This window comes from Calypte anna, chromosome 1, assembly GCF_003957555.1.
Source record: "Calypte anna isolate BGI_N300 chromosome 1, bCalAnn1_v1.p, whole genome shotgun sequence".
NCBI classification, from domain to species: Eukaryota; Metazoa; Chordata; class Aves; order Apodiformes; family Trochilidae; genus Calypte; species Calypte anna.
The window spans coordinates 197291905-197317561 of record NC_044244.1 but is presented as its reverse complement, the minus strand read 5'-3'; the positions used below and the strand labels follow the sequence as shown (position 1 = coordinate 197317561).

The following is a 25657-nucleotide window of genomic DNA, read 5'->3' as shown; positions in this document are numbered from 1 at the left end:
CTGTTGCAGAACACAGAGAACACAGAGCAGAAGATGTGAAAGATTCACCCAGGAGTTCAGATTTTAACTTGGGGAAAATCTTTTTTTCTCCAATGCTGTCTGCTGGATTCCTGTTGAGTTTTGGACTTCTGCAGAGCTTGAAGTTTGCAGGTGGATTAAAATGCTGCTGAAGTACAACACCTGAGATGTCTTTGAAAGTTTTATCTTGAGATGTGAAAAACAAAAGCAAAAAACAACCTGAAAACCCCTTAAAAACTTCCCTCCCTTCCAAATCTTGGCTTTAATTCCCCAGTTCCCTTAATGGGCACCTTGCAGAGAAGTAACATCTCTGGAAACTTGTTTGAAGGACACAAAATGGTTGCAAAATGGACCTCTTTTAAATTTTTGTCTTTATTTCCTTATATACTTCCTTATTCCTTATTTATTTCCTGGCTTTTTAAGGAAAAAGAGCTCACAGGGTAGTCTGAGGCCTGGCTGGAGTGCTCCAGTTTTACATAGAACTTGGTTATGGAATGAGGAGCTTCACAGAGTAGGATAAAGTTTGTGATTTAACCTTCCCACGATGAGTTGTGTTTCCAGAGGAGCTGCAGCATCACAGGAAAAAGGCTTTGTCTGCAGCTCTGAGAAGATTCCAGGTGGACCTTTAGAGCTGCATTCCAATACCTGAAGGATGCTGAAAGGGAGAGGGACTTTTCCTCAGAGTGTCCAGGGGATAGGACAAGGGGAAATGGCTTTAAACTGAAGGAGAAGAGGTTCAGACAGGATTTTGGGATGCAGCTCTTCAGGTGGTGGGACTCTGGGACAGATTTCCCAGAGAAATTGTGGATGTCCCCTCCCTGGAGGTGTTCAGGACCAGGTTGGATGAGGCTTGGAGCATCCTTGTCTGGATGAGAGGTGTCCCTGGGCATGGCAGGGAGGTTGGGGAAATGATCTCTGAGGTTCCTTCCAACTTCAGCCATTCTGTGAATCATGGAAGGGCCTGGGTGACACTGGGTGACACTGGGTGACACCATCTGACTGCAGCCCCAGTGAGTAATGGGGTTTTGAGCTGTGTATGACCCTGCTTGTTCAAAAACCTCTGGTGACTCCATCATCAAAGGAAAGCTGAGAATTATTGCAGTGAGAAAGACCTTCAGGCACTGAGGGAGATGATAAAGAAACCTCTGAGCTGTGGTGCTCTTCAATCATAACACCAGAGCAGGGACTGCCAGCTGTGTGACAGCTCTGGAGAGGGTGGCACTGAGGAGCTGCACAAGGAGATGGATTTTAAAGGGATGTGGCTGCATGGTTTGAGGGAGCAGAGCTGTCTGGGTTGGGGCAATTTATTGTGAGGGTTGTCAGACCCCACTGCACACCTTCATTTAGCTCACCTCAGGTTTCTGGGTGGCTTAGAAATATCAAACTATTTCAGTTTTCATCTCGAATCAGCAATGCTTAAGAAAAAAAACCTGATGCTCAGGAATGGTGTGGGTTGGATGTCAGGAAAAAGTTCTTTACCATGAGGAGGGTGGAAAACTGGCAGAGGTTGCCCAGGGAGGTGGTTGAGGTCTCATCCCTGGAGATGTTCAAGGTGAGGCTTGAGGAGGCTCTGAGCACCCTGACATGGGTGAGGGTGTTCCTGATACTGCAGGGGTTTTACTGAATGACCTTTAGAGGTCCCTTCCCACCCAGATTATTCCATGATCCAGGAGCCGACCTTTTCCAGAAAAAAATGTCCCTTGTAGTGACTTTGCAGTGGTGAAGTCATGGAACTGCTCTGTTGCTTGTAGGAAGTTGAATTGCACAGTACAGACCTCTTGGGCACAGTAAAACTCCTGCTGAAGCTATTTTTATACCACTTGCTTAAAGCTTGCACTGAAATTGCTTATTGAATCTGTTTTTTTTTTTCTTCTTTCAGTGGGGAAGACTTCCTTGATCACCAGGTTCATGTATGACAGCTTTGACAACACCTACCAGGTAAATTAATCCATATTTTTGTCTTCTCTAAGGCCCCTCTGTTGCTGTGTCTTCCAGTGCAGGAAGAAAACATTTGGTTGCAGTGGAGAAGGGTTGGAACACAGCCCAGATTCCTGTCTGTAAAAATCTTTTAAGCTTTGTATTTTCATAACCTTTGAGAATGGCATTTCCAGTGGTGAATTCTGCTCAAGTAGTTTATCTGCCCCTTGCAGAAGGATGAGCTGTGGTTTGACAGCACAGACCCAAGTGAGAGCACTTCTTATATCCACCAGGTTTGGGTTTTCCACCCTAAATCTTAAGCTTTTGTGGGGAAAATGCAACAGGTTCCTAGTTCTTTTTTTATTATTATTATTAAAAAGAAGCAAGCTGAGATGCAAGAGGTTTTGCAAGGCGATGAACAAGGATTTGTGGAGCAGGTTGTGCTTTAGGATGATATTTTATGCTGCCTGTTGGATTGAAGACCACAAAACTCTTTTTTAATGCACCCTCCTCATCCTATGACTTCTTGCTTATGTTTGTCTGGTTATTTCTCATTTAAAGAAGATGGGGTTGGCAAGGCTGAGGTCTTTTATTCCAGTCTGCCTTGCAGCCCCCTCATTTCTTCATCTCCTGGTGACAACTCAGTTCCAGATGGAAGCAAACTCTGAATTCAAGGAGAGCACTCATTGTTGCCCACTCCCAGAATTCAGGGTTAGCTTGAAAAGGTGGCAAGCTATCAAAATACTTTTGTTTCCTCCAGTCTTCTTCAAGCAGAACATTTTTCATGACTTGGGTAGACTCTGTCTACCTGGACTTCAACAAGGCCTTTGACACCGTCTCCCACAGCATCCTCCTGAAAAAGCTGTCAGCCCATGGATCAGCCAGGAGCACTCTGTGCTGGGTTAGGAACTGGCTGGAGGGCCGGGCCCAGAGAGTGGTGCTGAACGGGGCTGCATCAAAATGGCGGCCGGTCACTAGTGGTGTCCCCCAGGGATCAGTGTTGGGCCCAGTGCTGTTTAATATCTTGAGTGAGGATTTAGAGGAGGGGATTGAGTCCATCATCAGCAAATTCCCAGATGACCCCAAGCTGGGGGGGAGTGTGGATCAGCTGGAAGGCAGGAGGGCTCTGCAGAGGGACCTGGAGAGACTGGAGAGTTGGGCTGATCCCAATGGGATGAGGTTCAAGACAAGAACCCCATGGGGAGCTCCAGACTGGGCACAGAAAGGGAGCTGGGATTGGCAGGAAGCTGAAGAGGAGGCAGCAGTGTGGCCAGGTGGGCAAGAAGGCCAATGGCATCCTGGGCTGGCTGAGGAAGAGCGTGGCCAGCAGGTCCAGGGAAGGGATTCTGCCCCTGTGCTCAGCTCTGGGGAGGCCACAGCTTGAGTCCTGTGTCCAGTTCTGGGCCCTCAGCCCCTCAGGAAGGAGCTTGAGGTGCTGGAGCAGGTCCAAAGGAGGCAAGTGGGCTGGTGAAGGGATCCAGCAGAGATGCTGTGAGGAGAGGCTGAGGGAGCTGGGGGTGTTGAGGCTGGAGAAGAGGAGGCTCAGGGGAGAGCTCCTCACTCTCTGCAACTCCCTGAAAGGAGGTTGGAGCCAGGGGGGGGTTGCTCTCTTTTCCCAGGCAACTCTCAGCAAGACAAGAGGCCATGGTCTGCAGTTGTGCCAGGGGAGGTTTAGGTTGGAGATTGGAAAGAATTTCTTTCTGGAGAGGGTGATCAGGCATTGGAATGGGCTGCCCAGGGAAGGGGTGGATTCTCCGTGTCTGGAGCTATTTCCAAAGAGCCTGGATGTGGCACTGAGTGCCATGGGCTGGGAACCACGGGGGGAGTGGATCAAGGGTTGGACTTGAGGATCTCTGAGGTCCCTTCCAACCCAGACAATTCTAGGATTCTGTGATTCTATATAGTTGGTGATGTCCTGAAACACTCAGCTGAGGAAAACCTCTCCCCTGGTGACTCTGAAGGGATTTTTAGGAGGGGAGGAAGGAGGTAATGGGGACAAGAATAGGGAAAACACTGTGATTCTTCTGTTGCTGAGTGGTTATCCAGGTGTCTCTTTCCAATCTCTTTATCCCTGGGGATTTCCTTCCTGCCTCTCCTCTCATTGCTGCTTCTGGGGGAGTTGAGCAGAATGAGATTTAATTTCTCACTGAGCTATGGGAGAAGCAAAACTTTTATGATGTGGGAGGGCTGGAGTGCACACATTGCAGCTCCCAAGGGAGCAAACATCCTTTCAGATTCTACCCAGTGTAATTACTTGGACATGTGAATGCAGTGTTTTTATTTCATCTGTTTTATTGGTTTTTTTCCCCCCCCCCCCCACAATTTCTTTTCCTTCAGATCCATTCCTTTTCTCTACACAGCTTATGTCCTAGTTCTTTCTTGAGGAGGTTTGACCCTCTGTGCTTTCTGCCAGTTCAGTTGTTTCCATGGGAAGCTGGTCCAACATAATATACTAAAAGATTCCAAAATGAAGCAGTGGGATTTAAACCAGTCAGAAATCTTAAGGGCTAACAAGATAGCTTCAATTTAGTTGTCACTTATGTGTGCCTAGCTTGGGGGTTAATGTAATGTCCTTCACCCAAAAACCTCTGTTCTACTGAGGTAGGGTGATACATCCTATTTTGAGACAGCTGGAAAAAAATAATGAGTCATAAAAGCTCCAGTAATTTGGCCAAAATCACACCATGTGTCTGTGTCAAACCAGAATATAAATTTCTTGATGCCTGGGAGCCAGTAGAGACCTCACATATTTGAATGAGAACACCCATTAAAGTGTGCCTCTGGTTACCTGCAGGTGACTTGATGGATGATTTGCTCATTCTGGACATTTCTGAGGAATTCAGAATGTGTCTTTTCTGAAAGCTGCCACAACCTATCAGCTGAATGAGGCTTTTTGTGCTCAGTTGGTAAAAATAGCAAAACTGAGCTTGAATAAAATCTGTGCTGTGCTTTCATTTGCTTTTACTTGCTGCTAGATAAGAAGAATTCAGCTGTTGTCCCTGGCTTATTAATAAACTGTTTGCATGAAAGCAGCATTTGTGAATCAAACAAGAACTTGCTGTACTTGTGTCAAGGAAACTCAGAACACCTGAAATAAAATCGTGCCATTTATGGGGTGTAGATTTTACCAGGAGTGATTGCTCTCTGTGGATGTGCTGGGATGTACTTCTTCTTTGGCCCCATATGTGATGTGTAGTGAAAGATCAGCATTGGCCAACATGTGTGTTAGGCAAAAGGAAAATTAGAGACCCTTCCCTTTAGCTTCATCCTCTCAGAAAGGGAGAGCAGCGTGGAGTGGAAACATTGGCCTGGGACTTGAGAGAGAAGTCAGGTTCTGCTTTGCCTCAGGCTTCTGGCATAATTCTGGGTAATTCTGTGCAGTCTGTAAAATGGGGTGACAGAAGTTCCTTGTTAGACTGTAATCTTGGGGAGGACAGATGGATTTTAAGTCTTCTCACCCATGACCTGTATCCGGAACAGTGTGGCCAGCAGGTCCAGGGAAGGGATTCTGCCCCTGTGCTCAGCTCAGGGGAGGCCACAGCTTGAGTCCTGTGTCCAGTTCTGGGCCCCTCAGCCCCTCAGGAAGGAGCTTGAGGTGCTGGAGCAGGTCCAAAGGAGGCAAGTGGGCTGGTGAAGGGATCCAGCAGAGATGCTGTGAGGAGAGGCTGAGGGAGCTGGGGGTGTTGAGGCTGGAGAAGAGGAGGCTCAGGGGAGAGCTCCTCACTCTCTGCAACTCCCTGAAAGGAGGTTGGAGCCAGGGGGGGTTGGGCTCTTTTCCCAGGCAACTCTCAGCAAGACAAGAGGCCATGGTCTGCAGTTGTGCCAGGGGAGGTTTAGGTTGGAGATTGGCAAGAATTTCTTTGTGGAGAGGGTGATCAGGCATTGGAATGGGCTGCCCAGGGAAGGGGTGGATTCTCCGTGTCTGGAGCTATTTCCAAAGAGCCTGGATGTGGCACTGAGTGCCATGGGCTGGGAACCACGGGGGGAGTGGATCAAGGGTTGGACTTGATGATCTCTGAGGTCCCTTCCAACCCAGTCAGTTCTATGATTCTATGATTCTATGACCCCATCTGCAGGGTGGCCCCCTCGGGTGTTTGTTATGTCTTCTTTACACTTTCACTGCTGCTTGAAAATTCCCAGTGCTCAAAACCCACTGGGTTTAAAGATACACAAGGAATTTTTATATCTTATTGGGTTTTGAGCTGAGGATTTATGTTTGTTGGTTCTTCATAGAATCCCAGATGGGTTTCGGTTGGAAGGGACCTTCCAGCTCCTCCAGTTCCAACCCCTGGATGTGCAGGGACCCCTCCCACAGCCCAGATTGCTCCAAGCCCCATCCAACCTGGGCTGAGACACTGCCAGGGATGGGGCAGCCACAGCTTCCTTGGGCAACCTGGCACAGGGGCTCAGCACCAAGAAGCTCTGAACAGGAGGCTGCTCAGTTCTTGCTCATTCCATGTGGTGCACAGCATTTCACAAGTGGGTGAAACCTGCCTCCACTTTAATCCAGCAATTAGCTTTTTTTTCCCCCAATCAGTGAGCAAACTTTTCCTCTGCTCATCCACAGCACAGCTCTTCCTTGCAACTGATCTGCAAAGATCCCCCTAAGCTTTTTTCTTTTCCTTTTCCTTTTCCTTTTCCTTTTCCTTTTCCTTTTCCTTTTCCTTTTCCTTTTCCTTTTCCTTTTCCTTTTCCTTTTCCTTTTCCTTTTCCTTTTCCTTTTCCTTTTCCTTCTCCTTCTCCTTCTCCTTCTCCTTTCTCCTTCTCCTTCTCCTTCTCCTTCTCCTTCTCCTTCTCCTTCTCCTTCTCCCTTTCTCTTTCTCTTTCTCTTTCTCTTTCTCTTTCTCTTTCTCTTTCTCTTTCTCTTTCTCTTTCTCTTTCTCTTTCTCTTTCTCTTTCTCTTTCTCTTTCTCTTTCTCTTTCTCTTTCTCTTTCCCTTTCCCTTTCCCTTTCCCTTTCCCTTTCCCTTTCCCTTTCTTTTTCCCTTTCTCCCTTCTCCTTCTCCTTTCTTTTTTTTTTTTTTTGGTTTTTTCTTGGTGTTTTTTTTTGTTTGTTTGTTTTGTTTTGTTTTTCTTTTATCTTTTTTTCTCCTTCCATCAGAATGGTGACAAAATGCCTCATGGTAGGTTACCTATTTTAGAAAAAAATCTGGGATCTGGAGTGCCTGAATCAGCTCCTTGTGACATCTGCTGCTTCTCTGTGTCGTGATCCAGGTGGAGAAATGTTTGGCTGGGATTTATTCCATGCAACTCTTGCAGCTCTGAGCAGAGGAGTGCAGGGATCTCACTGACCCTGATTCCTCTGGGCCATTTGCCTTCCCCCCAGACTTCATCCAGCAAGAGATTGAGCTTCAGAGTGAAGGCTGAGCCAGGTTTCAGGCTTTGGAGCTGATATTCCATCTCCTACTGAGAGCAGAGGAAAATGGGAGTTTCCAGCAGAACAGGATCCTAACTGGTGTGTGAGGTGTGGGATCATAGGTGTTTGGTAGCTTTCTCTCTGTAAAAAAAAAATAAAATAAATCAAATAGACATGAGGGAAAATAGAATCATCCTTGAGGCACTCTTCTGAGGAGTATCTTCCACCAAAAAGATGGAAAACAAGAGGGAATCAGGATGTTGCAGGAGGCTGTTGAGGCTTTTCCTATAGTCTCAGTATGCAATGGTCATGTCACAGTTCTTGCTGACCAGTGAAAAATCACTGGTTACACATCTTGGGATCCATCAGCACTTGTTTTTCCTGTAGGCATGCCTGGAACTCCAAACCTTCTCTCCTTATCCAGCCAGGGAAGTTTGGTTTCTGATTTATATATTTAGTTGCAAATGGAAATTCAGTCTGGGTCGTTCAGTTCTGCTTTTTTAATTCATTTATTTCAGCTGGTTTTTGGGGGTTTTTCTTTCTGTATTGCTCCAAAGCAGGCTGACTGGTTTTCTTCTTTATTCCTGTCACAAAGTATTTGGCAGAATAGAAGAAATTAATTAATTATGGGGATATATAATGAACAATATGCAGCATATGTAATAAAATGGACTCTCCATTAGAAACACTGAAGTGGGGGAGGCAGGGAAGAGGTGGCTTCACTCCTCTTTGCCCTAGCTAAGCAGCTTGCCTATTACCTATTTTTTTGTTGTTTTTTTTTTTTCCTTTTTGTCTTAAAATCAATTCTTTTGGGAACATCTCTGAAGCTCCAACTGTGTCTGGAAACCTGGGTGCAGTTGTGCTGCAGTGACCTTTAGTATTAACTCAGCTTTAGTAATTGTTGGAGGCTGTGTGTGCTCACACTCCTCTGGTGCAGCAGATGGGAAGATGTCCTCCTCAGCCTTAATAATAAATAAATACAAAAAAAAGACTTAAATTAAGACACATCAAGCTAAGGAAACAGTGTGCCAAGATGTCCTGGTTCACACTAACTTGGGTCATATCCATACAACTCCTTGCTGGCTGTATGGATTAAGCTGTCAATCTGCAGAGACTGAAGTTAAACTCAACTTCTTGTGCTTTAAGATCTTGTTTCTGGTTCTGGATATTAAGGCAAAGCTGCCTGGAATCCTACAGTCAGAATTACAACCTGCAAGGAAGAAAACCAACATTTTTTTCTTTCAGATCCACTGCAGGTGCTGCATTCTGAGGTGGCAGTAATCCTGGAAAAATCCCTACTGTAGGGAAAAATCCCTACAGTTGTTCTGCTGTTTCAATTAAGAGGTGTTGGGGTTTTTTTGTGTGTGTTTTGCTTTTTCTTTCATGTTTCTTTTTTTTTCTTCCAGGCAACAATTGGCATTGACTTCCTCTCAAAAACGATGTATTTGGAGGATCGAACAGTGAGTAAGATTTTTCCTTGCCCTTCTCTGTCTGCAGTAGGAATGAGGATCAGCAATCTCTTGGAAGTTCTGAGATCCCTTGGAAGCACAGACTCAGCTTTCCATCTCCCAGCTGCTCCCAGGCTAAGGAATGCTGTGGGAAGAGCTCCCAGCTCTATGTGGGGCAATGGGAAATCACCCATTTGCTTCATCTGTGGAAGGCTCCTGGGGGCCATTTTGCAGTCATTCCCTTTGAAGAAAGGGATGAGACAGATAGTAATGGTGGGAACTTATAGGAGGGAAGCACACTTTGACCCCTTCAGGTTTTGAGGTTGTGAGACACAGGATAAAATAATAAGGTGCCAAATGCTGTCAGCTAATAGCTGGCTTGATAAATCTGAATGTTACTTCTTTAAAATAAAGAAGGTTGCCTTCAGCTGTAATCTACAAATGATAACTTGTTTCTAAGCTTACTGCAGCTCTAATTCCTGAAATGAAATCACTCCTCTGTGGAAGCAAGCCTGGGGTTTTAAATGAGCTCAGATTCTTAATTAAGGGATTCAACCATTGAGCTATTTGCAGAAGCAAACTGTGCAGTGCTGCATATGCTGATGGGGTGGAACAAACCCACAGTAAATGTTACTGCATGGGAAGTGGTGGGATGGTCTTTCCATAGCAAAAACTGGCCCTGGTACATCTTGCCATCTTGCTGTTAGTGTATATTCCATTTTCTTTCAGAACCTTGATGGTGAGAGACATTCAGCCTCATCTTTGTGCATGTTAAGATGCAGTGTGGCTAAGGCTTCAACAGAGAGTAATAATTAGCATTTTTTCCTCCTGGGGAAACTCACCTGAGTAGCTTTTCCAATACTTTGGCAGCAGCTGGAGGCTCTGCCTTGAGAAATCTGGTGTGTGCTCTGAAATAACCTTCAGGTGACATCCTGGGGGCCTGAAGGAGGGGTAGCAGCAGAACACGACCCTCTCATGTAGGCAGGTGAACATTTGCCTTCATTTTCTTGCTAGTCCTCTCAGTTTGAAAGCTGAGCGAGTCCATTTCTCCTCTTTTGAGAGGAAAACACTTAAAATAAAAAAGGCAGAGCAGGAGGAAAGCCAAGATAGGTGCACACACACCACTTCAACTACTAGGAGAGGTAAAAGGAGGAGCCATCCTCCTCCTCTCAGCCCTCAGTCATCTCCTGCATGAGTTTATCATTTTTAATTTAGTTTATTTTTTTTTTCTTTTCCAAAAGTAAATTTTCTTTTTACACTTTTAGTGGCAGTCTGTTTTTTTTTTTTCTTTTTTTTTTTTTTGGCTTTTTTAATTTTCTCCCACCCACAGATCAGGTTGCAGCTGTGGGATACTGCGGGTCAGGAACGTTTCCGTAGCCTCATTCCCAGTTACATCCGTGACTCTGCTGCTGCTGTAGTTGTTTACGATATCACAAGTAGGTATTTTGCCCTGGCTTTGACCTCTTTTCTTATTTTTCTTGCTTGTTTGACTGATTTTGTTAGGTACGGTTGCAATTATGGGACACAGCAGGTCAAGAACGGTTCAGGAGCTTGATTCCTAGCTACATTCGTGACTCCACTGTTGCAGTTGTTGTTTATGATATCACAAGTGAGTGGGGGGAATTCTGCATTTCTAATACTCTGCCCTTTTTTTTTTTTTTCATCCTCTAGCCTTAGCTTTGCATGTCCTCTCACAGACATCTTGCTTGGTCTTCATTCTGGCATGAAAACAAAACCAACAAATCGCCACAAGGATTTGTTTAATTTTAATTTTGTTGTTGTTGTAGTCAAGTTTTAAGCTGACCCATCCCTGGATGTTGTTGGGATGTGTAAACTACCTGACAAACAACATCATTTTGTAACCTTTTCCTGAAACCTTGAGTCCTGGCTGCTCTTGTTGCACTTTACCCTCTTCCATCTGCTTTTTGGTTCTCATATCACCTGTGACTTTTGGTCTCAAACACCTGAATCATCTTTTGTAAAGACTGGAATTCTTCCATTAGAAACATTGCACTGTAGCTTGCTTCACTCCATTTGCCCTCTTTCCACCCCCACCCCCCCAAAAACAAACAAAAAAACAGAAAAAAAATTAAAAATCTGGGCATGGGCTGGGGGGGGGGATGCATTAACATCACCTTTCCATCTGACTGAGTCACTGTCACATTTTGCAATCAAACTTTACCACTAAGCCCTTCTCTTTTAACAACTGCTCTTTCATTTCTTACTAAGGTATGTACATTTTTGTGAACTAAAATATTAGTCCTGCTTCAACTCTTCTCCTTCTCTCCCTCCCCTCAATCCAGAGCCCCTGAATTTAGGAGCTTTCTGTATTTACCAAGAACAGGAATTTTTCTTTTTGGAGGATTAAACCTCCAGGCACTTTCAGTTCTAAACCAGAACTGACTGAGACCAATGCCCTAATTCTCTACAAGTGCATAAGTGCTTGTCCTTTGCTTTATAAATACTGGGAGAGTACTGCAGGAAAACAAGCTTTACCTATAAAACCTTTAATTGTTAAAATCAGCACTTTCAGTTGAGCTAAAATTGCAGGTTAGCTGTGAACTTTTCTCCTGACCTGGCCAATTCTGCATTACCAAGTAGCAAAGAGAATAATTAAGACACTGGCAAGTGATCAAATCTTAACTGTCTAGCACACAATATATTACTTTGCAGTAGAAACCATTAAAAAAAAAATCAATACTTGTTAAGAACTGCTGCAGAGCCCTCCCCTCTGATTTTTAAGGCCTGCAAACTACTTTGGCAACTCAGATGCTCTTTGTGTAGCTCACTGAGCTCCATGGCAGCTTCAACTTGATTTTCTTTATGGGGTGCAACTTTATAAACAACATTCTGGCTCATTAGATCAGGAGAGCTGCCTGAAATTCTTATCTTGCAGCTTTTAAGGACTTAGCACTAAGGAAAATACAAATTTAGCTTTTCCACAGATTTATTTTTTTTTATCTCTGGTTCTATGCCAATGATTTGCAAATTATTTCTGTATATTATTTCTTAGAGAAAATCCTGCTCCTAGCAAGTAAGAAGTGTACAAAAAGCTGTACAAAAATTGTAGCTGGTATTTCAGAGAAGCAGTGAAGCTTTAGGGACCTTTTGCTGGTGAGCAGCAAAATGCAGCATCACCTTAATCCCCATTCTCTGTATAAAATATTTTCTCTGCATCTCAATAAAAGGGAGCTGGTCTGAAACACAGTGATAAAACCTCTCATTATAAATGCTGTCAGAACCCAATTATAGGTGAACTCAGTTCACTCCCTGGCTTTGAAATCACCTGTAATCAAGTTTCATTTGAAGTTAATGCCAAAAAGTTTCTTGTATTTTAGTCTGGGGGACTCAGGGCTTCACTTGCTGCTTCTTCAACAATTAATTAGGCCAATTCCAGAGAAATGTGAAGCTTTTATTTGAGACAGAGATGTGTTTAGCAGTGATCTGTGAAGGATGCCTGCAGTGATAATCCTCTCCACTGTTCTCTGCTAGATGTAAACTCCTTCCAGCAAACAACAAAATGGATTGATGATGTCAGAACGGAAAGGGGCAGTGATGTCATCATTATGCTGGTGGGGAATAAAACAGATCTAGCAGATAAGAGGTATGGAGGATTAACTCATCTTTTAAATGCTTTTCTTCAACTGTTTTCTCCTAGAAAATGTCTGTTAAAAGAACACTTGTATTTTTATTTTTTTAATCTAGAATGCTCAAGCTTGTTTTGACTGTGCTGGAGATGGCTGTGACTAGAGAAATCTCAATTTTAAAATCTCTTTTTATTTGGTTAACCACAAGTTTTGCAGCACAAAGCTGTGAATTGAGTTGAGAACCTGTCACCAGCTTGTTGGGATGTCAGGAGAGAATGGAGTGTTAACTACAGCCTTCATCAGGGAATGAATAAGCTCAAGTTGTTACAAACACTCATGCTTAATAAATTTGCTCAGATAGAAATGCAAATGGAAGTAATTTTCCCTTTTAGAACTCCTCAGGATTTTCATGAATGCCCAACCTTAAATATTCTTACTAGAAGTTGTGCATCTTGTGCTGCACTGCATGCTCTCCTTATGTGGGTTTAGGGTTTTCTGAACACAAATGAGTCCAAAGTCACAAAACCAAAACAGAAACATGAGGGAACTATTCTGGATTTGCTTGAAATCCCTGATTCTTCACAGTAGCTCCACTTGTGACCCTTACTTCACATTTCTAGCATCACATTTAAAGTTGTTTATGCACATCTTATCTCCCTCAGGTACCACATGATTTTTATTTGGCAGCTCCTAAACAAAAGTTTCCCTCAGGTTTTGATGTAGCAAACAAATTTCATTTGATAGGAGGTGTTTATACCTGATCCTTGTAGGCTGCAAGTTAATGATTGCTATTAGGTATTAAAATCCACTTGTTCCTAATTGTTCAGACATCAAATCATAGTTTTCTGGGTGAGGATTTGTAGTGGAAGTGGACTGAAAATGAAAAATCCTCATTCTCAAGGTGTTGGTCTGTTTGTTTTGTGTTTTGATGGTTTTTATTTTCCTAATTCTGTGCTATTTTTCCCCAGACAAGTGTCCATTGAGGAAGGAGAGAGAAAAGCCAAAGAGCTGAATGTAATGTTCATTGAAACTAGTGCAAAAGCAGGATACAATGTAAAACAGGTGAGTAATGTGTGGGCTCCAACCAGCCCTGAGATCTTTCCATTAATGCCTTGTTGTAGAAGCAGGAATTCCCTAGGCAATGGGAAACCTTTCCAGAGGGTGACAGAGGGACATTTTTAGGCCATAAAAAGGAAAATCTTAAAGTCAATTTGTTGGCTCGAGGTCCAGAAGGATTCCCTGAACTTGGAATTTCTTTCAGAAAAAAAAAAGAATTCTTGAAGAAGCTTTGTGAGTACAGAATCAAATCTTCCTGGAGGCTTCATAATCCAGGATTTGGTGCCTAGGTGGAAAGGATTTGAGGCAAAAAGCTGGGGAAGGACAGGTCTGTGGAGTGTTCCTGATTTTAATTCAGCCAAAGAGGGTGGACAGAGCAGTTGAGGAGGAACATGATGGCTTAAAATGCTCCTGCTGCTCAGTGAGACAGTGTCAAGTGGTGTTCCCACTCTGCTGCAAGGCACTGAGTGTGAGGTAATGTTCTTGGCCAGCTGAAGGGATTTATTTCTGGGAGATGAGTTGCTTTTGAATCGAGGCAAAATGTCTTTGGAGCTGATGCAACTGCCACAAAATTGAGGTTTTTCTGTTGGGGATGAGCTGCCTGCAGCTCTTTAAATGCTGAGCTGCTGGAGGGAGATGTAGCACTTGTGTTAATGAAATGTTTAAATTAAATCCAGGTTGGATGGGGCTTGGAACCACCTGGGAGGTGTCCCTGCCCATGCCAGGGGGGTTGGAACTGGCTGAGCTTTAAGGTCTCTCCACCCAAACCATTTTATGATTCTCTGATAAACCACTGGGCAAACAGTGAACTGGGGGAAGTAGTAAACACTGCAGAACAGACCTGGTGTTTAGATGGAAGAAATTTGGTTGGAGCTCATTAATTATGGAGGCAAATGTGCTGAAGAAGCAGCTCATGGAGAGACAGCCAGAGCTGTGCATCCATCCTGACTCAGTGCCTCATGGGATCCTCCTTTTTTTCCTTCATCTCCCAATTTCTCATCTGGAGTCGTGGCCACTGAAGCATTTGGCAGCTGTTCTTGTGGTAGGAGGACATGCAGCAGTGCAAGATGGGGAAGAAATTAATTTTTGGGTGTCTCCACAGCAGGCCCCCAGATGGGGATGGATATAACCACGTGTGTTTTGAAAGCCTGTCTGGATGTGGTGCTGAGGGATGGGGCTGAGTGGTGGATTTTGTAGCCTGCTGCTTAATGGTTGGACTTGAAAGTCTTTCCCACCCAAAGCATTTCTGTATTTTCTATCTGTAGTTTGGATGCAGAACTGGATCAGGAGCTGCTAAAGCAGGGTCAGAAATGATTTTGTACATTATAGACAGGCTTGCTCTTAAAATGTCCCTTGGCTTGGTGTATTAGTAGCAAAATTATTCCCTATATAATGGAATAATTAGATGTATTACCTCAGCCCCATGTTTCAGTGCATTAGCAATCAAGCAAGTGTTCAGTTCCAGGGTCCACTAATTACCCTGCCACAACACAGAAGCTGGCTTTTAATTAGGGCTTGAAATCTGGACTGGAATCTTTAATCATTCCTTAAGAGGAGGAGGTGAGCACTTGAGAGAAGTTGCCTTGCTGGGAGGAATGATGGTGATGATGAAGCTTTATAATTCCCCCTTTCCTTGGGGGAAGAGTTACTGTTCAGCTGAGACTTCTTCCTTCCCACAAGCTTTTAAGGTAACTTGGTGGCTTTCAGGGCCAGTTGGAGCCCTGATGATTTGAGATAGAAGTAGGAAAATCTTCCCTGGTGTGTGCCTGCAGTCCATTTTGGCATCAGATGCTGTCATTTAATAAAACTCTGCTTTGTAGAGCTACCCCAGCCTTCATCAGGAAGGATGGCAGCTTCATTTAATGCATTATGGAGGAAGAAACTGCATCTTTTTCTGCTTTTTTTTTTCCTGCTGAAGCTGTTCAGGGATTGTACTAATGAGACTGCCAGAGCATAAAGCCATTTCTGTAGCTGCAGCCTCACTTGCACTCTGTCTGGAGGAAATTGTTAGTTGTGTAACCAAGGACTAGACAAATCATGCCTCTGATTTTAATTGCCAGGTTACAGGCTGTAAGACAACTTCTGGGAGAAAAGAGGTTTGATGATAAAACCTGGTGGTGGGGGGAACCTGGAGGTGAGTTCCCTCTGTATTAAATGGAAGATTTGCTCTTCTGAGACATAATCTTTGTCTTTGCTGACATCAATAAACAGTAATAGCTGATAAACCATGAGGCTGTTCCATATCCCTGCAGTACAACCCAAGAACTGGAAAAGAGGACAGATTTTGAGTGACTTCATTCTCTGTTTAAACCATCAAACAACAGGCATGAGGGGTTATTCCTAAAGATCTAAAAATGGATTTGTCTGCTCAGTTTTGAGCCTGATGTTGGAGGCACAGGCTGGGATTCTCAGGAACTGTGCTGCAGAATATTAGAAACTCATTTTTTAATTATTTGAATAGTTGTTGAAATAATTCTCTAAGTAAACAGTTAACTAATATCTGATAAAGCATGAGGCTGTTCCATATCCCTGCAGTACAACCCAAGAACTGGACAAGAGGACAGATTTTGAGTGACTTCATTCTCTGTTTAAACCATCAAACAAGAGGCATGAGAGGTTATTCCTAAAGATCTAAAAATGGATTTGTCTGCTTAGTTTTGAGCCTGGTTTTGGAGGCACAGGCTGGGATTCTCAGGAACTGTGCTGCAGAATATTTGAAGCTCATTTTTTAATTATTTGAATAATTGTTGAAATAATTCTCAAGCAGTAAACATCTGGCATCATTAAACTAATATCTGATAAACCATGAGGCTGTTCCATATCCCTGCAGTACAACCCAAGAACTGGACAAGAGGACAGATTTTGGGTGACTTCATTTTCTGTTTAAACCATCAAAGAAGAGGCACGAGGGGTTATTCCTAAAGATCTAGAAATGGATTTGTCTGCTCAGTTTTTATCCTGGTGTTAGAGGCACAGGCTGGGATTCTCAGGAACTGTGCTGCAGAATATTAGAAACTAATTTTTTATTAGTAGAATAATTGTTGAAATAATTCTCAAGCAGTAAACATCTGGCATCAATAAACAGTAATATCTGATAAACCATGAGGCTGATCCATATCCCTGCATTACAACCCAAGAACTGGACAAAAGGACAGATTTTGGGTGACTTCATTCTCTGTTTAAACCATCAAAACAAGAGGCATGAGGGGTTATTCCTAAAGATCTAAAAATGGATTTGTCTGCTTAGGTTTGATCCTGGTGTTGGAGGCACAGGCTGGGATTCTCAGGAACTGTGCTGCAGAATATTTGAAACTCATTTTTTAATTATTTGAATAATTGTTGAAATAATTCTCTAAGTAAACAGTAAACTAATATCTTGTAAACCATGAGGCTCTTCCATATCCCTGCAGTGCAACCCAAGAACTGGACAAGAGGACAGATTTTGGGTGACTTCATTCTCTGTTTAAACCATCAAAACAAGAGGCACGAGGGGTTATTCCTAAAGATCTAGAAATGGATTTGTCTGCTCAGTTTTGAGCCTGATGTTGGAGGCACAGGCTGGGATTCTCAGGAACTGTGCTGCAGAATATTTGAAACTAATTTTTTATTAGTAGAATAATTGTTGAAATAATTCTCAAGCACTAAACATCTGGCATCAGTAAACTAATATCTGATAAACCATGAGGCTGTTCCATATCCCTGCAGTACAATCCAAGAACTGGACAAGAGGACAGATTTTGGGTGACTTCATTCTCTGTTAAAACCATCAAAACAAGAGGCACGAGGGGTTATTCCTAAAGATCTAGAAATGGATTTGTCTGCTCAGTTTTGAGCCTGATGTTGGAGGCACAGGCTGGGATTCTCAGGAACTGTGCTGCAGAATATTAGAAACTCATTTTTTTATTAGTACAATAATTGTTGAAATAATTCTCAAGCAGTAAACATCTGGCATCAGTAAACTAATATCTGATAAACCATGAGGCTGATCCATATCCCTGCAGTACAACCCAAGAACTGGACAAGAGGACAGATTTTGGGTGACTTCATTCTCTGTTTAAACCATCAAACAAGAGGCATGAGGGGTTATTCCTAAAGATCTAAACATGGATTTGTCTGCTCAGTTTTGAGCCTGGTGTTGGAGGCACAGGCTGGGATTCTCAGGAACTGTGCTGCAGAATATTTGAAGCTCATTTTTTATTAGTAGAATAATTGTTGAAATAATTCTCAAGCAGTAAACATCTGGCATCAGTAAACTAATATCTGATAAACCATGAGGCTGATCCATATCCCTGCATTACAACCCAAGAACTGGACAAAAGGACAGATTTTGGGTGACTTCATTTTCTGTTTAAACCACCAAACAAGAGGCATGAGGGGTTATTCCTAAAGATCTAAAAATGGATTTGTCTGCTTAGGTTTGAGCCTGATGTTGGAGGCACAGGCTGGGATTCTCAGGAACTGTGCTGCAGAATATTTGAAGCTCATTTTTTAATTATTTGAATAATTGTTGAAATAATTCTCAAGCAGTAAACATCTGGCATCAGTAAACTAATATCTGATCAACCATGAGGCTGTTCCATATCCCTGCAGTGCAACCAAAGAACTGGACAAGAGGACAGATTTTGGGTGACTTCATTCTCTGTTTAAACCATCAAACAAGAGGCATGAGGGGTTATTCCTAAAAATCTAAAAATTGATTTTTCTGCTCAGTTTTGATCCTGGTGTTGGAGGCACAGGCTGGGATTCTCAGGAACTGTGCTGCAGAATATTTGAAACTAATTTTTTAATTATTTGAATAATTGTTGAAATAATTCTCAAACAGTAAACATCTGGCATCAGTAAACTAATATCTGATAAACCATGAGGCTGTTCCATATCCCTGCAGTACAACCCAAGAGCTGGACAAAAGGACAGATTTTGGGTGACTTCATTTTCTGTTTAAACCACCAAACAAGAGGCATGAGGGGTTATTCCTAAAGATCTAAAAATGGATTTTTCTGCTCAGTTTTGAACCTGATGTTGGAGGCACAGGCTGGGATTCTCAGGAACTGTGCTGCAGAATATTAGAAACTAATTTTTTATTAGTAGAATAATTGTTGAAATAATTCTCAAGCAGTAAACATCTGGCATCAATAAACAGTAATATCTGATAAACCATGAGGCTGTTCCATATCCCTGCATTACAACCCAAGAACTGGACAAGAGGACAGATTTTGGGTGACTTCATTCTCTGTTTAAACCATCAAACAAGAGGCACGAGGGGTTATTCCTAAAGATCTAAAAATGGATTTTTCTGCTCAGTTTTTATCCTGATGTTGGAGGCACAGGCTGGGATTCTCAGGAACTGTGCTGCAGAATATTTGAAGCTCATTTTTTAATTATTTGAATAGTTGTTGAAATAATTCTCAAACACTAAACAGTAAACTAATATCTGATAAACCATGAGGCTGATCCATATCCCTGCAGTACAACCCAAGAACTGGACAAGAGGACAGATTTTGGGTGACTTCATTTTCTGTTTAAACCATCAAAACAAGAGGCACGAGGGGTTATTCCTAAAGATCTAAACATGGATTTGTCTGCTCAGTTTTGAGCCTGGTGTTGGAGGCACAGGCTGGGATTCTCAGGAACTGTGCTGCAGAATATTAGAAACTCATTTTTTATTAGTAGAATAATTGTTGAAATAATTCTCAAACAGTAAACATCTGGCATCAGTAAACTAATATCTGATCAACCATGAGGCTCAATATCTGATCAACCATATCCCTGCATTACAACCCAAGAACTGGACAAAAGGACAGATTTTGGGTGACTTCATTCTCTGTTTAAACCATCAAAACAAGAGGCATGAGGGGTTATTCCTAAAGATTTAAAAATGGATTTGTCTGCTCAGTTTTGAGCCTGGGATTCTCAGGAACTGTGCTGCAGAATATTTGAAACTCATTTTTTTATTAGTTGAATAATTGTTGAAATAATTCTCAAAGGGTAAGACTTTTAATGCTCCTGCTTATCTAGTTCTCAGTTTCCTTGCAGCTTCTCTGTTGAATGGTATGAATTTTTTTTACTAATTTTCAATAAATCCCTGATGAAATGGGGAAGCAAATGGGGATTTCTGCAGAATAAATGGGATACCCTTCCCATCACCTGTATAAAATCTTCCATTAATAAACTGAATGCAGATTTCACCTTCCCCTAACTGATGACTTCCACCAAAATAGATTCTGAGGTAATTTTCATACAGGGTTTTTTATGAAGTGTCAAATTACTTTGAATACAAAGTCCACGTTTTCATAGAATCATAGAATCATAGAATTAGCCGGGTTGGAAGGGACCTCAGAGATCATCTAGTCCAACCCTTGATCCACCGGAGCAGTTGCTAGACCATGGCACTGAGTGCCACATCCAGTCTTTTTTTAAATGTCTCCAGGGACGGAGAATCTACCACCTCACCGGGCAGTCCATTCCATAGCCTAATCACCCTCTCCGTGAAGAAATTCTTTCTAATATCTAACCTAAACCTCCCCTGGCACAACTTAAGACTGTGTCCTCTTGTCTTGTTGAAGGTTGTCTGTGAAAAGAGTCCAGTTCCCACCTCGCTACAGCCTCCTTTCAGGGAGTTGTAGACAGCAATGAGGTCTCCCCTGAGCCTCCTCTTCTTCAGGCTGAACAGCCCCAGCTCTCTCAGCCTCTCCTCATAGGGCCTGTGCTCGAGTCCCTTCACCAGCCTGGTTGCCCTCCTTTGGACCTGTTCCAGGACCTCTACATCCTTCTTAAACTGAGGGGCCCAGAACTGGACACAGTACTCGAGGTGTGGCCTAACCAGCGCTGAGCACAGGGGCAGAATCCCTTCCCTGGACCTGCTGGTGATGCTGTTTCTGATACAGCCCAGGATGCCATTGGCCTTCTTGGCCACCTGGGCACACTGCTGGCTCATGTTCAGCTTCCTGTCAATCCAGACTCCCAGGTCCCTTTCTGCCTGGCTGCTCTCCAACCACTCTGTCCCCAGCCTGTAGCGCTGCATGGGGTTGTTGTGGCCAAAGTGCAGGACCCGGCACTTGGCCTTGTTGAACCTCATCCCGTTGGAATCGGCCCAGCTCTCCAGTCTGTCTCCATTACACTCTTTTGACTGTGTGTAATGAAACAGATTTATGGAAAACCTAAAATCACCAATGCTGGATAATTAATATTAATGTAGAGGTGGCTCTTAGACTACTGGAGGGTCTTTGGTTTGTCCATAAGGGCCTAGATTCAGATTTAGCTGTGATACTGCTTAGGCCTGAAATTAGAGAAAATGAAATGTTTTGGTTTCTTTTGGGTTTTCTCCCACGTGGAACTCCTTCCTGCCAGTACTGAAACTTCTCAGATTGTCTGTGCTTCACTTGCAGCCTCGAGCAGCTCAGAAAAGCTGACAAAATGCTTTTGTTTCCTCACTGCCTTCTCTTCCCAGCCCAAAAATCTGTCTCCTGCATCTAAATCCTGTGTCTGGGGTTAAAGATAATGGGACAAATTAATACAGAGGGAGCCTTGGGATGAATCTCAACCCTCAAATCCTCAATTTTTTGCTTGTTTACATTTCCCACCCCCTTCTGATGGAGGGTTTGGTTCCCATGCAGTGTCAGTTGGAGACATCTCAATATCACCAGTTCCAGAGCCAGCTCTGGTTTTCCTGATGCCTCATGAACATCCCACCATGACTTCCTTGCTTCCTTTCCATCCTCTCTTTCAGGTCAGAGGTGTGAATTCCAGTGTCACTTGTGCTCTGGAGACATTTCTGGAAGCCCTGGCCTGGGTCTGACCACCAGGCAGGGTTAGGAGGCACAGAGCCAATCCTCTGACTTCATTTCTGTTGAAGAATAAAAACCCTCACAGGTTCTGTCACCCTTAGTGCTGCTCCTCTTGGCTCAAGCCCTCAGGTTCTCCAGGGGTTTTGTCCACAGGATTTCAGAGCCTGTGTTTGCCCTGTTGAGGATATGGAAGAATCTTCATTTCTTCTGCTTGGGGAGAGGAAGATTTTTTTACTTCCTTGGCTCTGTTACTTGTTTCCTACTTGTTTCCTCAAGTCCAACCCTTGATCCACTCCCCCCGTGGTTCCCAGCCCATGGCACTCAGTGCCACATCCAGGCTCTTTGGAAATAGCTCCAGACATGGAGAATCCACCCCTTCCCTGGGCAGCCCATTCCAATGCCTGATCACCCTCTCCAGAAAGAAATTCTTTCCAATCTCCAACCTAAACCTCCCCTGGCACAACTTGAGACCATGGCCTCTTGTCTTGCTGAGAGTTGCCTGGGAAAAGAGACCAACCCCCCCCTGGCTCCAACCTCCTTTCAGGGAGTTGCAGAGAGTGATGAGCTCTCCCCTGAGCCTCCTCTTCTCCAGCCTCAACACCCCCAGCTCCCTCAGCCTCTCCTCACAGCATCTCTGCTGGATCCCTTCCCCAGCCCACTTGCCTCCTTTGGACCTGCTCCAGCACCTCAAGCTCCTTCCTGAGGGGCTGAGGGGCCCAGAACTGGACACAGGACTCAAGCTGTGGCCTCCCCAGAGCTGAGCACAGGGGCAGAATCCCTTCCCTGGACCTGCTGGCCACGCTCTTCCTCAGCCAGCCCAGGATGCCATTGGCCTTCTTGGCCACCTGGGCACACTGCTGCCTCCTCTTCAGCTTCCTGCCAATCCCAGCTCCCTTTCTGCCACTCTGTGCCCAGCCTGGAGCTCCCCATGGGGTTCTTGTCTTGAACCTCATCCCATTGGGATCAGCCCACTCTCCAGTCTGTCCAGGTCCCTCTGCAGAGCCCTCCTGCCTTCCAGCTGATCCACACCCCCCGCCAGCTTAGTATCGTCTGTGAATTTGCTGATGATGGGGGGTTTGGCAGGAAAACTTTCTCACAGCAGTAGCTAAAAAGACCAAAGCCCCTTGAGTAACCTTGTTCTCCCAGAGCTGGCTGCATCCAGCAGCTTGGCTCTTTCTCCTGTCTCCTGATTTTCCCTGTCAGACGGGTGAGAATTATTTTCTGCTCTCAGAGAAGGAGAATTAGGGAAAAAGATTTTTTGTTTGTTTGTTTGTTTGCTTTGCAGCTTTCTTGCCTGGCTTTTCCATCTGGACAGTGATCCCTCCTGTCCTTTTCCATGTTGCTGTGACACTGAAAGCTGTTCCATGCCTACACTTGTTTGTGACACTGATCTGGAAGGGGGTTGGGGGATAATTTATTTGCTGGAGTAGCAGGAAAAGGGACAGTTTGGCAAATGAGTTGAAACTAATGGTGAGAGTTGAAGGATTCTGATTTTATTTTTTTTTTCCAGTTCAATCAGGAAGGACATTGCAGGGTTGAATGCTCAAAGAGATGTTTTTGTGGCTCTTCCAGACAGCTGCATTTAACTCCTCCCTTGGAAAAACAAAGTAAATCCTGAATGTTCACCAATCCATGAGTTTTTTGCACACTGTGCACAAGTATTTAGACACAGGTGTGTCTGTACATGTCAGGGTTTAACACTGGCCCAGCAATTAAACCGAATAACAGCTGCTCTCTATTAATGTCTCTTCTCCTTGATAAAGAAAGGAGAGAGAATAAGGGAGAGAGACTGATGGGTTGGAAACTAAACCACACAACTTTAATGAAACAGTAATGGTAAACAGGAAAAATTACTAAATCTATACAAATATACAGGAAAATGGATCCCAGGTTCCTCCCTCCTTTCCCCCAATAACTCTCACGTCACCACCCAGGCTGCAGGGCAGCCCTGGGAAAGTCCAGGCTGGAATCCTGGAGTCAGCAGCAGTGGAGAACCGGAGGCAGGAACACACAGATACGGGCTGGCACGGATCAGGAGCACAGGCAGACAAACGGACGGGATCCTTCCAGGATGCCGGGTGAAGGAAGGGAAGCAGGAAATCAGGAAAAGATCTGGCTCGGCCCTCGTGATGCCTCAAATTTATACTGAGTGTGACATATATGGGATGGAATCCTCTGTTTGGTCAATTCTGGCATCTATCTTGTCTGTTCCTCCCCAAAGGAGGGCTCAGGTGGGACCTCTGTATCCTCCTGGATGGTAAAATGTTTTCCTCAGAGCTGAGCAGTGTCCTTGGCTCTGCACACCAGTCTCTAGCAGTAACTATAAACATCAAGTGTTATCAATCCTAGAAGCACACACTGTCTGAGAAACTTGCTGTTAATTTCAGCAAGTGCAACTACTTACAAGAGACTTAGCTAAAAGCAAAAGTACAAGACAGAAAATCACCTTTATCCTGCCCCAAACCAGGACAGTACACATATTATATATGCCATGGGGATGTGCCTGCAACATTTCTCAGTGAGATTAGACTCCTGGCTTGGGTCCTGAAGGCACTGGAAAGCAGTAAGGTCCCTGTGTAGAAGACTATAATGTAGTTTCCCTAATTGGATTTCTTTCACATATGCTGTGCCTGATAAGCAGAAGGTTAATAAGAAAGAAAGTTGATTTTCTTAGTTGCCAAATTCCTTTTTTTAGTCAAATAATTTAGGGGAGAATTAACTGCTAAAAGCATAATTTTATTCCTGGGTTTTAATGTAAAGAAAGGATTAGTGTATTTTAAACACTTTTTCTGTCAGCAGCTTGGTTTAAATGCAGTAATTCCAGTTGGTTCCTGTCAGCTGAGGGTTTTTTTAAGACTCCACACCCCCCTCCCTCTTTAAACCTCATCCATCACTTCCTATCTGTTGTACAAGGGGGGAAATAAATAGCAGAGCCACAGTTTAAAGCAATTCTGGGTTTTGTAGTTCTGTTTCCACCCAGGATCTCAAAGCTGGGGCCATCAGCAGAGAGCTGGATGAAATGATGGATTTTTCATTCTTTCTCTCAGACCAAGACCAGCAACTGAGTGTAAGTTGGGTTGTGCCAACCTCTGGTCTGGATCTATCCTTAAAACCAATGGCAGGGATTTGTTTCTCCCCTAAACCTTCCATGTGAAGAATGGGATTGAAATGACTCCTAATATTTATAGAATCATGGAATGGTTTGGGTTGGAGCTTCCAGGTCCTCCAGTTCCAACCCCTGGATGTGCAGGGACCCTTCCCACAGCCCAGGTTGCTCCAAGCCCCATCCAACCTGGGCTGAGACACTTAAAATTGCAATATATGAACAACAACACCATAAAAAAAATTCAGTGGAAGGGTAGGTGAGCTAATTCACTCTGTTTTCTACTTATAATCTGTGTACCAGCAGGAAAGTGTGTGCTGGAGAGGTGAGAGGTTTAACAGATGGATGTAGCTCTGAAGTGATGTGCCAGAGAGGAGCAGAGTTCACCATGACATCTCTGTATGCATTGACAACATTCCAGAGCACTTCTAAAAGCAAATTCTAGGTGGTATTTGGATATTTTGCAGTGTAGCCTGGTGAGTGTCCAGTAAACCTTTTAAATTATGGGTTTTTTTTCCCAGGAGTCCCAGAGCTCTCTCACTTCATAAAACTGAAGCTGAAATCTGGCACTCAACCTGTGTAAGCTTCCTGAATATTAAACATTTGGAGAGGAGAAGTAAATTTAAGGACAAAGCTCAGGAAAAAAGGAGAATCAGAACCTTCTGTACCCAAATGGGAGCAGGGCAGGGAGTTTATTGAAGTCTTGAGACTGCAGAGAGCTTGTGGGTTCAAAGATAGTACTGAAACTTCTAAGGCTTCCAGAGGAAGATGAGTCTGGAGCTCAGTTACTTCCTTCATCATCTCCAAGATGCCAAAAAACCCCAAAAAAAGCTTTTAATCAATAGTCTAGTGCAATAGTGAATAAATGAATGAATGAAAAGCATTTTGCAAATCAATAAAGCTGAGGAGGTTGGCAGGAGCTGCCCTCTTACCTGATTGGAATGGCAAGGAAAGAGAATGCTGATCAGGAGGATGCTCTGAAAGTCAGCAGCTGCTTTCTTCTCCCCCATTTCATTCTTAGAAGCCAAAGTGCTCCTGGCTTGAGAAGTTTTGAAATGCTTGGGGAGTGGGAGTCAGGGGAATGAGAGCCAAGCAGAATGAAGAGTGGTGGTGAGATGCAGTGAGCAGACAAAGTAGCAAAAAGTGCTGAGCTGAATGAAAAGGATATTTTTTGGTCCAAGGATTGCAATTAGGTCTATGTTGAGCTTCTCCCTGTGTCAAAATTATCTTCATTCCAACCAGGAAGCCTTTTGATACTTCTGGAGGTGATCTTGCTGTCTGTTCAGTGTTGGTGCAGATGAAATCTGGAATTTTGACACAGTCTTTGTTTCTTCATAGTTGGCAAACTTGTTGGTGAGGCTGGGAGGCTCAGGGCAGTGGCAGAGGTGA

At 43.8% G+C, this 25657-nt stretch overlaps 1 protein-coding gene across 2 annotated transcripts in view; it reads left to right on the top strand.

Moving 5' to 3' along the window:
- RAB6A (RAB6A, member RAS oncogene family) overlaps positions 1-25657 on the top strand; it is an 80859-nt gene that overhangs the window by 43406 nt on the left and 11796 nt on the right. Inside the window, exons 2-6 of one of the 2 annotated variants that reach the window (XM_030447626.1) lie at positions 1898-1956; positions 8697-8750; positions 10242-10347; positions 12231-12342; positions 13294-13387. In XM_030447626.1, coding sequence (XP_030303486.1) covers positions 1898-1956; positions 8697-8750; positions 10242-10347; positions 12231-12342; positions 13294-13387 — 425 coding nt within the window. Of the gene's footprint in view, positions 1-1897; positions 1957-8696; positions 8751-10068; positions 10175-10241; positions 10348-12230; positions 12343-13293; positions 13388-25657 lie in introns of both variants that reach the window. The other variant, XM_030447618.1, reaches the window with a different exon arrangement.